Source organism: Lissotriton helveticus, chromosome 1_1 (assembly GCF_964261635.1).
Source record: "Lissotriton helveticus chromosome 1_1, aLisHel1.1, whole genome shotgun sequence".
Classification (NCBI taxonomy): domain Eukaryota; kingdom Metazoa; phylum Chordata; class Amphibia; order Caudata; family Salamandridae; genus Lissotriton; species Lissotriton helveticus.
In genome coordinates, this window is record NC_136057.1 from 1,633,355,930 (window position 1) to 1,633,368,554 (window position 12,625).

A 12,625-nucleotide genomic window follows, 5' to 3' on the forward strand; every position below is an offset into this window, starting at 1 on the left:
TTGTCCCACCCACACGAGTAGCCCTGCAAACATGTCTCAGCCCTGCAACTGCAGTGTCTGTGTGTGCAATTTTAAACTGCTGTTTCGATCTGGCAAGTGCACCCACTTGCCAAGCCCAAACCTTCCCATTTATAACATATAAGTCCACCATAAGGTAGGACCAAGGTAGCCCTATGGGCAGGGTGCAGTGTATTTAGAAATTAGGACATGTACTGTTGTGTTTTACCTGTCCCAATAGTGGAATGCTGCTAATTTTGTTTGTCACTATTACAAAGTCTATCTCTCCTATGAGATAATATGGGGATTGACTTGAAATATCTTTTAAGTTTAATTTCCCATTGGGAGCAGATAGAGATTCGGAGTTTGGGAGTCTCTGAACTCACAATTTAATAATACATCTTTTGGTAAAGTTGTTTTTTAAAACTGCATGATTGAAAATGCCACTTTTAGAAAGAGGCAATTTTTTTGCTTAACTATTCTGTGCCTCTACCTGTCTGTAGAGTCCATGTATGGGTTAGGAATGGATGACAGTTGGGCCTTATTGCATTCCATCTAGGCTGCCACACAGAGGAAGCTGAGGTGTGCCTTGCATATCATGATGGCCCATCCCCAGGTTGATGGGTCTTTCTGTGCTAGAGTGGTGGGAGGAGTTGTCACTGACACCTAAATAGGGCTGTGCCTGTCCTCATGGAAAGCTGCGTCCACCCCATTGTAGTGTGTATGGAGCCAGGTCAGGGAAAGGCAGGGTCTTGTGCACTACAAAGACTTTCCTTTGAAGTGTGTCTACTTCAAAGGTAGAAAGGTATATAGGTATTGGACCTCTAACACCCCAAAATCATGAGAGCCCGAGTTCATTGCACTGCCTCGCTGATGTCCGTGGCATCCGCTCCAACACAACCCCTGCTTTGCGGCTGAAGAATCGATGCGGCCGCTAGGACACAGCACATCTGGATTTTGACGCATCGTACTTCGACGCTGTCTCTTCATCAACATTGCCCAGCAGTAAGGAACCGAGGTTGTCTGTCTAGAGATCGAGGCATTGCCTCCCCTTCCAGTAAGGAATCAACGCATCACCTCCCCTGACAGTAAGGAACCAATGCATCATCTCCCCTGGGAGTAAGGAACTTAAGAATCACTTTGTTTTTACTGCGCCTGACCTCCTCTGTGCCTGTTTTCGTCTTTGAATTTTGAGACCTCATGTAAATCCCTTTAATTCACGGTGTATCATTGCCCTTTATCGTCACCTTTGAATTCATCTTGAAGTAATTCAGTTCAGCGTGTGCCATTCACAAAAATTGCTTTTCTTTAGGTTCTAATATGTATCATTTTGCCCCATTGGAATCAACGATATTGGCCATATTTAAATGGTACCTGACAGCTGACTTGTCTCTTCGCACACTCATATCATTGTCTTCATTGCAGGAATGGGGGGTGTAGAGCCCTTGTGGCTCCTATGGTCTTTTAGGCCAGAATATGACTGTACAGTATGTCAGCTAAAGGAAACGTACAGTCACTGGATACTTGGCTCCCTCGGAAGTGCCCCAACCAGTCACCCCAGCCTTTATTTATACCTTCGGGCTGCATCTGGCCCTTAGGCTGTAACAGTGCTACAATGTATGGTGGAAGCCAGACAGCACTCTACATACCATTCAACCATTATTTTGAAACAAAATCAAACTATCTGAGCAACTGGCTTGGTTGTGGGCTGGAGACAAAAATCATACTTCTGGATCTGGCCCCTGCCCATTTCTTGACAATCTTTTGTTGACCAAAGGGTGCAACTGTGGCCCCGGATGCTGATGATTGCTAGTAGGGCCAGGTTGGCCATCCTCTGTTTTACCCAGCTGGTTAAGGGACTACATCAAGGTAACAGCCATCGCAGGGGTCAGTTGGCACCTCTTCTTCAGCCAGCTCTGCTTCCCAGCCCGCTTGAGCAACACTCTGTCTCTTGAGTGAAGGTGACATTTGCTTGAACCAGAACACTTTCCTGATCACAGTGGATTGCTCCTGCTGCACGCTGGCCATAGTCCCCTGGATCTCTATAACTATCCACACCTCCCTCTTGAATGCTGTGCAGAACTTTCACCCTGGGTGGGAATCCCTCACAACCACTCGGTCGCACACTGATAGTTCCGGGCCAATGGCCTGCCGGCTCGACTAGCTTGACTGTTGGTTTTCCTTCTTTTCTCTCACATCGCTTTCACATTCAGGACCACTGGTTGCCAGCTGGGTCCAGTGGGGACACTGTCCTTGGTAGACTGCTGGATCAGCAGGCTCATTGGTGGACAATTTGTGGTGCTATACTGAGGCGGCCGATGTGCCCACAGGAATCAATGGAGGCAGCACTCTCCCTCTTCACCCTGCTCCACTCCATTGCAGAGTGCTCTATTCAATGCACACATAAAGCGTTTCACCTCCCCATTCACCTTGGGCCACTGCGGGATCACTTTACAATGTTTGATGTTAAGTAAACTCAAATACTGCTTGAAGTCTTGCCCTTGGAATGGAGGCCCATTTCCCGTCTTGATTTTGTCAGGCAGTTCAAATGTGGCAAAGGCTTTCTCAAGGATTGGCTGTACCTTAGAAAATGCTCTGGACTTTACCAGCTCCACCGGTGGATACTTCGTGTGACAGTGCACTAGCACTGGTGTGAACTGCCCATCAGGGAAACTCCCAAAGTTCATTCTGATCAGGACCAGGGTCTCTGTCCAGGCTTTTCAGTTAGTATGGGGAGGTTGTGGTTCCCTACTTGTGATCGTGTTGGAGTGACAACAATAGGTCCAATCTGGTAAACCAAACTTTGTTGCACAGTTGTGCCTTTATCTGCACCACCCCTTGGTGCCCTTTGTGTGCTAAGCAGAGCACACTCACCCACAGGCAGCAGGGCATCACAATGCACCTCCATCTCAGTAGCAGCCCTTCACTTTTGGTGCTCAGTTCATCTCTGACTCTGAGCCATCGTCATCTGTTCAACTGGAACTAATGATTCTGCTCCCTCTAGAAAGTTCATCCACTGTTTCCAGGAGAGAGCTTCCTTGGCCTTGATTAGACTTGTGCTCAGCATGGTCACCTCTATGATTTCCTCAATCGAGAGTGCTCAGGGGAGGGAGACAGCCATGACAACGCTGGCTTTACACCGTGCTGCCATTACGACGCTGCCATTACAACGACTTGCGCTGTAGGCGCTGGATTTTGGAATAGTATGATTTACCATTCCAACCCCAGCCTACGCAACAGTAGGGAAGGTGTGGAAATAGTAAATCTACTATTCCTTAGCATCTTGACTGGTATTTTCAAAGTAAGTGCACATGGCAGAGAAGTGAAAGAATTTGGTAATATATGTGTGTCTAGTAAAGTTCTGCTCTTCCGGTAGGTGTTGTACTTTCATTATCAATATCACCAATGAGCCACATGTTCCTGAGAGTGCATCGGCAATTACTGCAATATTCTTTAAGATATCAATATGTACTACAATTGGCCACATATACTCATGAATCTTATATCAGCTAAACCACGAAGGTCATGCAATATAGGAAGGAAGGAAAAAAGGCTTTATTTCGATACGTAAATATCTTAAAAGCAATACATTACAAAATGCAATTTCAAGAATCATGCAATATAATGATCTGAGTGGTACCGGAAAAGGAGTTAGACTGTTTTACATCCCAGTACTTGCTACAAATAAATACACATTCAGATGATTGTAGCTACATTTGAGAAATGAAATGATAGCGCAAAATAGACCAAGCATTGGCAAAGGAAATGGGCCTGGATTACAAATGAAAATGCCTCTTCAGTCACCAATTAGCCACTCAAAAAGTCATACTACATGCACACTGCCACTCATATGTGCACGGAGAAACCATTCATTCATCCCTTGACTCGTTTTGTATTCACTCACTTACCGATGCTCAATAAAACAAACACACCAACCCAACAAACATTTGGAAAATACATCTAGAAAAAATAAATGTAGAAAAAAACATTGCACCATCAGAACTCGGTAGACTATGCTTGGAATGAGAAAATAATATTAAACGTATCAGCTGGTGGCCTAGGTGGAAGGAATTACACATAGGGATGTGTATCATTTTTTTTAAAGTACAAGCATAGCTGGCATGTTTTGAAGCAATGAATTGGCTAACTTGGAGCAGTAAAAACAATGATGCTCTATGCACAACACTACGCCAAGATGGTTGCTCAGTAAATATTGCACTTGGTGACCATCTTAGAATGTTAAAGTGCACATTTTTATTACAGTTGTGCCATTCCAAATTAATTAATATAATGTTTCAAAACAGTCAATTGACACTGACTATACCATTCCTAAATGGCAAGCCAGTTCATAAATAATGGCTGCACTGCACGCAGTGCACTGTTGTTGAAACGAGTGGTAAGTGAGCGGCCTTGGTAGGACTATCTGGTGATCTGTTAGATGCTTTATGCTTTAAAAATAAAAAAATAAAAATGAAAGGGGACCTATAAAAGGAGGTAATGGAAAATCACAGGACTGGCCGCATATATGCACTCTCATTTTCAGGCAGATGTGCACATATGTGAAAAAATGTCTCGGCTCACAGAGCAATAGATCTAATGGCAGTAACAGGCTATACAAATTCCCTTACTTCATGTGGTCACGGTGAGGAGATTTGAACAGACAGAAGAGAGATGTCCGAAAGATTCTTTATGTATTTAGGTTTTTTATATTACAAGAACCGACAGACAATCACACCTATCAGACCCTCCTAAGAGGGTTTAGCAAGGTTTATCACAGTGAAAATCCTAAACCCCCAGGTATCAATCCTCCCTTAAAGGCTTATTGGCTTTAACACATGCCTTCCAAAATAAATAAGTCAGGCCTATTGTCCTTGTTGTTATTTTTCCTAATAAACCGATTGGACCTAGGGTATCTGGCATAACTTTCACTAATTAACCAATCAAGTCTATACCCTTTATCTTTTTATTTGACCAGAACCACCTCCGGCCTATTATATTGAGCATAAGATTTCCTACTAACTAACTATCAACATACAGACATTAAAAAAATATACAACGTTAGAGTTGGAAACCCAACTCTTCCTTAGAAAGCTTAAAAGGGATTCTCACACCTTGCCTATGACAGCAATTTATGGGAATCCATGTAGTGCAGTACTTGTCGGCACAGTGTAATAACAATGCACTCTAATAGGGTTAAAAAGACCTTCTTCATAGTAAATAAGTCACACCTACCGCTTTGTTACATTTTGTCAGAACTATGGCACCCGTCAGAGCTTCTTTCCAATGAACCAGTCAGACCTATAGCCTTTACCTTTGGCTTGTCACCAATAAAAAGTTAGGCCTACTGTATTAAGAACACGCTTTACCACAAAGCTACAAAGACATAAAATTACAAATAGACGTGAAATTTCAGCAGGCAAGGGGATATACAAACCCTCTTACAATGGCATACAAGGATTCTGTAAGCACAAATCTACTGCAAAGATTTGCCGGGTGGTGGGGGGGGGGGGTAACAACCGTAAAGGCCTGGCCTACTATAGATACTGAGATTTCATCTAACAAGAAATATATAGGCAGTCTTTAACTCATGCAGTGACAACCCACCCTTAAATGCCTATTGGTTTTAACACATGCTGTTCATAATAAATATGGCATGTCTACTATCTCTGTAATAAAAGATCAGTCATGGCATCTCACATTTTCCAAAATGAACCAGTGTGGCCTCTGACCTTTATCACTGGCTTGTCATCATCGCCAACTCAGCAGCACTATAGCAAAACTAAACATTCATTGGCAAAGCCATTAGGTCTTGCCTTTAAAATGTGAGTACCATGCTATTGGCTTTACCAATGCTTGTTTGTAACCCATTGATTTAAAAAAAAAAATCACAATGTTAGGCGAGAAAGAGAATTTCGTAAAGTGTCTCAAAACCATACCTTAAATTCAACATTTTCAAACTTGATAAGCAGCTTTGTTTATTTTTCAACTATTCTTTACGCAGGAAAAAGTGAACATAATTTATAAAGAAGAAAGTGTTAGAATTCAAAGGTAACTGCTTGCCAGGCCCTAACTTACTTCACACAGACTTGCAACTAAAACAAACGCTCTGCCATTTGATGTTCTGCATCAGCCAGGGAAGAGAATTTGCAGCAATCCACATGTTCCCAGCGACATAAATGCTGCCTTTGTTGCCAAGACCTGGGCTTTTATGCAACGTGTAGAACACAGGGAATACACAACACAATCTATATAGTCTGCACTTTATTCAAACCACTGCAAAAATATTTGTGTTGCTTTTAAGGACAATCTGAGAGGAGTGGGGAGCAACACTGAGGACGCAGCGAGTGGGATATGAGGGGAAGAAGCAGTATATTTAGGCGATGGTAAAAAACATATGCACTCCCATGGAGTGCTCAAAGAAAAAAATTAGTTCCATGATCTGAGCTGTGGAAAGATAAAAGTCATTCAATCAAAAAGGCGGTAAAGAAGTTATGCTCTAGGGAAGTGTCTACCACAAGGAGAAGACGGAAAGTCATCAAATAAGAAGCAATCAAATGAGATTGACAAAAAAGTCAGTCAATGATACGCGATGGGCCAACCCAAAGCCCACTTCAAGTATTGCCATTGTACACACCAAGTTCTCAGCAGCAGGCAACTACAAGCTGTCCAGATACCCCCTCTGCTAGTCCCGACTTCAACTTGCATTCATCTCACCAATACGGAAAACCCCATTGTGTGGTAGATCCTTCTTCTACATCACTTCTAAAGCATGAAACACCCTTTCCTACACATAAAGTCTTGACTTCCGCATGACGCTAAAGACCTGGATTGTCACGTAAAATTCAAGATTTACATGTCCTGCCAGTGAAAAACCTCCAAAGTTGTTTTTCACTATGACAAGGCTGGCTCTACCATTCAAAATACTGGGTTACATTATAATCTTTTATAATGCATAACTTCAGTTTGGAAGCAGCTGGAAACATGATTGAAGGATTCATTTGAACAGTAATTCAAAATGGAACTTAATTGTAAAGTCGGATTTTATATTACTGTTTTGGAAATGACAGACTTTGGGAGTTGTCATTTTCCTGCATAAGCTAAATGTTCCTTTCTGCCAGTGTCGCCTGCCTTGTGATGTCTCCCCTGGAGTGTTTTGTGTACTACTCCCAGACAGTGGATAAAGGGCCTTGGGAGTGAGAAGAGGTGTTCCGCTCCTGAGGAAGAAAGCCTGTGGCTGCACCGAGACCCTACCTGAGATTCAGAGGAGGCCGACTCTGTCACAGGCTGATGCAGCTTAGACCTGGACCTGCCTGTCCTTTGTCTCACCTAACCCTATGAGGGTGGAGGAACTGGCCAGAACTGGTTAAGGGGTTTGACAAAGGCTTGCCCTCCACTCACAGGCTGTCACTTGGCATAAAAATGGACCCCACAGACCTCTCAGAATGCTCCTTGACCTGTGTGAGTCATAAGGACTGCCCTGCTGTCTGAAAAACCTGAAGGAAGATTGGATCTGCTTGCCTTGAACCCAGGAACCCAAACGTGACTCCAAGGGTCAGGTAGCTGACCTCCTATTAGGGCTATGGGACACAGCAAGCATCCAGCTGGGATGGGCTCCTGTGAAGTCGAGGGAAGAGAAGTGGTTGCTGCACCTTAAGTGTGCATGACGGGTTGGCCTACCATCTTGGGCCGGCCAAACAGTCAAGCACACTTTACATGTACTCCCCGGACTGTAATGCAAAGCCTGGGTGGAGAACATGTACAGGCTGTCAGTTCCTGTCATGTTGACTGCAGCTTCATGATTGGCTTAGGGGAGCCAAACCCTGCCCAATCCCACCCTAACCTGGCTGCAAGAGACTAAAAATAAAATTTTAATAACTTCTGTTGTTATCATTTTTCCTTTTACACTGTGACGCTCCTCCACCTTAGCAGAGGAGCCACCACTGTGGAAAGAGAAAAACTCTTTTATCAGTAATGCTTCTTTAAGCTCTTTTTCTGTTGATATAGTGAGGTCTATGAGACTGTGCTGTCATGCCAGTCCTAATCAGGATTTGAGTCAAATTACACATCACTTTCAAAACAGTTCACTAGGTGAATAACTCAGTTTATAAAGCTCTTTGAAGATGTTTTAATTGTTTTGTTGATCGCAACAAATAATAAGCAAAAAAAGACTCACACTTATATATATATATATATATATATATATATATATATATATATATGCAAAATAAGTTGTAATGAATAATAATGGACTCACCTATACGTTGTGTGTTATGTTAGTTAGGCTTTATTTCGATATGGTGCATATCTTAAAATGCAGTACATATACATAAAAACAATAAAAGCCAATGCATAGATAATAAACGTACAATTCATATTAAAAGTGGCACGAATAATTTACATAAAAACAGTCTAAAATACATATTAAACAAGATACAAAAGCCTAGTAGATCTAATGCGCCATGCCCAACCTAAAAATTTCGCCAATCCACATGGGAACAGGGGCCGCGGGTCCGTATTCAAAATTCGTAAGGCCTCCTTATGGGATCTAGTCCCAAGCTCTCTACAGAGTGGTTTCAACCATCTGCGGCGAGGAACTACATAGGCCGGGCATTCAAACAACAGGTGGGTAACTGACTCTATCCTGTTCACACAGAAGGGGCAGAAGGGAATTGTCTGTGCCGGGACCTTCCACCTGGAAGTCAGATTCCCAACTGGAAGTAAGCCTACCCTAAATTTGAAATATAGAGCCCTGTCCCAGGGTTTTAAAATAATATCCAGATACGGCTCGCAGAAGTGCACCCCCTTAACCAAAAGGAATTCCACAGTGGTCTTACACAAATTAGCATTACTGTTTCTGCCATCAATCACGCAACTCCAGTATAACTTCTTCAGGACTGACTTGGGTGGGGCAGTTCTAGTATTCCAAGCGTCTTCAAGGCCCAGGTCTATAGGAAGGCGCTTGACTTCCCTTAACCAGCGGACCTTAGACCAGCCAGGCGTTAATAGAACCTCTTTTAAACCTTCTGCATAGCTGGACATTTCTGGGACTCTCCAAATACGCGCCCACAAGAGAAGGGGACGCAGCCTCACCTGGTCACTAATGGGCCGAGTACCCATATCTAGGAGAAGTGGAAGAGTTGGCGTACTGTAGGGGAGGCCCATTAAGTCCTTATGGAATTTGTTTTCGGAGCGAGACAACTGGTCCACATTCTGTACACCCCAGAGTTCTGCCCCATAGGGAGCTGCACTGACACCTCTTGCCCTGTAGATGTCAAGTACCGGTGCAATGGGTTTGAGGGATGAGGCACGCTGTTCGTTAAGGAGGACCCCCACCACCCTCTTGTGGGTCAGCAGCATCTTTTGGTTCCAACTCATAGAGTCGCAGAGACGAATGCCGAGGTAATCGAACTCCTTGACCCTCTCGAGTGGAACTGAATCTAGGGTAGGTGGTTTGACGGTCTTCTTCGGGGGGTTTAGGACCAGGAACTTAGTCTTCCCTGTGTTAATAACTAGTCCCCTTGAGTCACAGAAGGTCTTGAAACTAGTTAGAAGACTCTGCAGGCCCGCTGGGGTTTTGGAGATCAGGAGGGTATCATCTGCAAATAGGAGAGTAGGTATTCTCCTGCCAGCCAGGGATGGTGCGTCTGCAGGATGTTGTAGCAAGTGCTCCACCACTCCGTTGACATACAATGAAAACAGAGTGGGGGCTAGCACACATCCCTGGCGGACACCTCTATTTACAGGAATTCATGATGTTTTTTGTCCCTGGCTACCCCACCTGATCTGTGCGAAGTTATTTGCATGTAACTTTATCAGCATGTTTAATAAGTATGGGGGAATTCCCAGTGCATCAAGCACACTCCAAAGTTGGCTACGTGGGACCAGGTCAAAGGCAGTCCGTAGATCACCTATACTTAAAGCACACACCCAGATCTCAAGATGTTGTTTCATAATTAATAATTGCAGACTGTCATAAGGGAAATATGATGCAATCAGGTCCACCACCCAACCCCAGAGCAAAGATATGAAAGAAGCAGCTGTTGGGTTATCCTGAGGTAATTTAAAAAATAGATTTAAGTATGTTATACCTGGAACCTGTCGTCTTCGTCAATGACCTGAATTAGAAATTGTTCCCACCATAGTCGGGTTGGGTAGGTCACACCAATCATTACACATGGCACATTCTTTAAAATGTGTCAACAGTGGTACCTCCTCCCTTATAACAATGCTGTTCATGATCACACTCATTCAGCTACAAAAATGTCAGCCTCAGAGACTGGACAGTCACGTCTTTTTTGGTTCTTAGTCAGAGCCACTGGAAATATGTGAGTATGTGGCCGCTGCAATTTTAGCATAGTTATAAGTTTGCCACATTTGCACACATAATCTATCATCTGCTGCATAATTTGCAGATTCGAACAAAAAAAACATTTTTTTTCTAGCTCAAACTGTTCAAAAGGTACTAAAAATGCAGCGACACTTGTTGCCACGCGATGTAAGGCAATTTGCAAAGCTGGATTGGTCATGTTTCGGTTGTTTATTGCTTATTTGGGTGTTAAAGTGGTACTAATGACGTGCAGCTAATGCCCAGACAGTGTTACCATGTTTAAAAATTATGAAATAAAGAACTAATACTATTACTAAATGTGCTACGGGTTGCAGCATAATTTGCATTTTCTTGCTGCATAATTGACTCAAACCTGCCACATAATTTGGCCCACTCCTGCTGCATAATTCCAGTGTCCCTGGTCATGGGTAGAATTCTAATATCTTGCATCGGTTCTCACTTCAAAGCACTCTAATGGTCTCTCCTAAGGATTTCTGCATTTCAAAACCTACAATCCCCTGTCCCCACCCCATCATCCCGCCAGAAGTTAGAAGTGAATAAAAAGTGGCTTACTTAGTTTCCCAGACATAAATTTAAAAAAATCATTATTGTCGGTGCAGCTTTTGATAAGCGGTTAGATTAGCGTTGCAACATGAAAGCCTAAGTGTAAACTTTCATTATCTATAGAAGCACGCAAATCATGAAACTTCTAGTCAGCAAAAATGGATATGCTCACTAAGCAGGTGGAAGCTTAATTCCAAATCTGTGATCATTCAGTCTTTGGCCTCTCTACTGAGACTGCCAACAGTGAGGCAGGGGGAATGACAGCAAGAGCCATATGTCAAGCCGTTCTGGTATAACTGATCAGGACTATGGGAGCCTCTCACTAAAATAGCTTAAGTCGCCCCAAGAAGGCTTTAAAGCGCGGTAGTCTTCCCACTTCTTCAGGCCAGACTACTTTTGCATTTAAAAAAAAAATAAAATAGGGACCCAAACAGTGCATTATAATAATATATTGGGTTGAGGATATTTCCATTAAGAAATGTCATTTATTGGCATTCAGTTTTGCTTTTCAATTTATCATAATCAAAACACCCCATACAAAATGTCGCAAATTAATAAATCATTTCAAGCAAGAACAAACGTGCCCTCTTATAGGATAAGTATAGACAACATGATCTGCAAGGCTTAGTTTTTTCCTCACAAAAGGTCCAACATACAAAAAAATGAAAAGTACACTCTATGCTAAGGAACAAAAACACATAAAGAGCTATGGTAGGCATGGAATATATATCGTCGAATAAATGTCAACATTTAGATATTTTAGCGTTTCTGGTAATGCATGTTGCTTTTTACCAAAATAAAACCCTTTTGGCGAGTACATTTGTTAAAGGCTGTTAATTTCAGCGATCTCACTAAAGAGGCTAAGAAAGGTTCAGTACTTGTTCTTGTCATTGCCCTTGGGCCTCTGGAACATCCTGTCTGAAGCCCAATGTTTTAGTGTTAAAGTCAAAGGCAACCTGAAGCAAGAGAGATTCGCGCTGTGACGCATGCATGCTATTAGGCCCCCTCGGGCTGGCTCTAAAAACACCACATTCTTGGGTGCCAATGTCGATTCCGAGGGTTGGCCGGTGCAATGCTCCCTAACCCGCTAGCACCCTGACCCCTGAGCCATCCCTCTGTCATTGTGCTCCACCTGGCTGGCATTGATCATGCAAGGCCTCCATACTCACTGTCAGTTGAACAGCTGTCAAAGGCCCAACTGCAACTGCAACTGCACCCGACCAGGACAGCAAGGAGAAGACAGGTCTTCATGGCTACCTCTCGAAGTAGGGATGCTCGAGACTTCCAGCTACTCTATGGGTATATTCGGGGGATAAGCCTGCCTATGGCTGTCAGAAAGCTCTGAACCAATCAGAGGGTAGGATGGGGAGGAGACACCATTAGCAGGTTGTGCCACTTTTCGGGCAGAGAGACGCTTCTTTACTGTACAGCCCGAAGCATCCGTGAGCTGGTGCTCGAGGTGCGGTGACTTTCTGTCACGTGACTTCCAACAAGCCTGAGGCGCAATTGGGCACCCAGGCAGCATTGCCTAGGATGAGTTGGCACGGTGTTGATTGTGTGACGCTGGAAGTGGGCCAGCTCAGGTACAGACCACACCACATTGGGCACATGACAGACTCCGGAAGAATTCAGAAGTCAAACTAGACAAACACGGCCTATTTAAAACAACATATACTTAAAAGAAGATATGTACCTGCCTGCTTTAATAAAACTTGTTTCATGAGAAGAAAGCAGTAT

At 43.4% G+C, this 12,625-nt stretch overlaps 1 protein-coding gene across 4 annotated transcripts in view; it reads right to left on the reverse strand.

Annotated features, from left to right (window-relative positions):
* Positions 1-12,209, reverse strand: part of LOC144829437 (uridylate-specific endoribonuclease-like) — a 270,796-nt gene extending 258,587 nt beyond the window's left edge. For all 4 annotated transcript variants that reach the window (XM_078688592.1, XM_078688602.1, XM_078688610.1 and 1 more), the window contains exon 1: positions 12,058-12,209. In XM_078688592.1, coding sequence (XP_078544718.1) covers positions 12,058-12,139 — 82 coding nt within the window. In that variant the 5' untranslated portion in view covers positions 12,140-12,209. The remainder of the gene's footprint in view (positions 1-12,057) is intronic.
* Between the last annotated feature and the right edge of the window lie 416 nt (positions 12,210-12,625).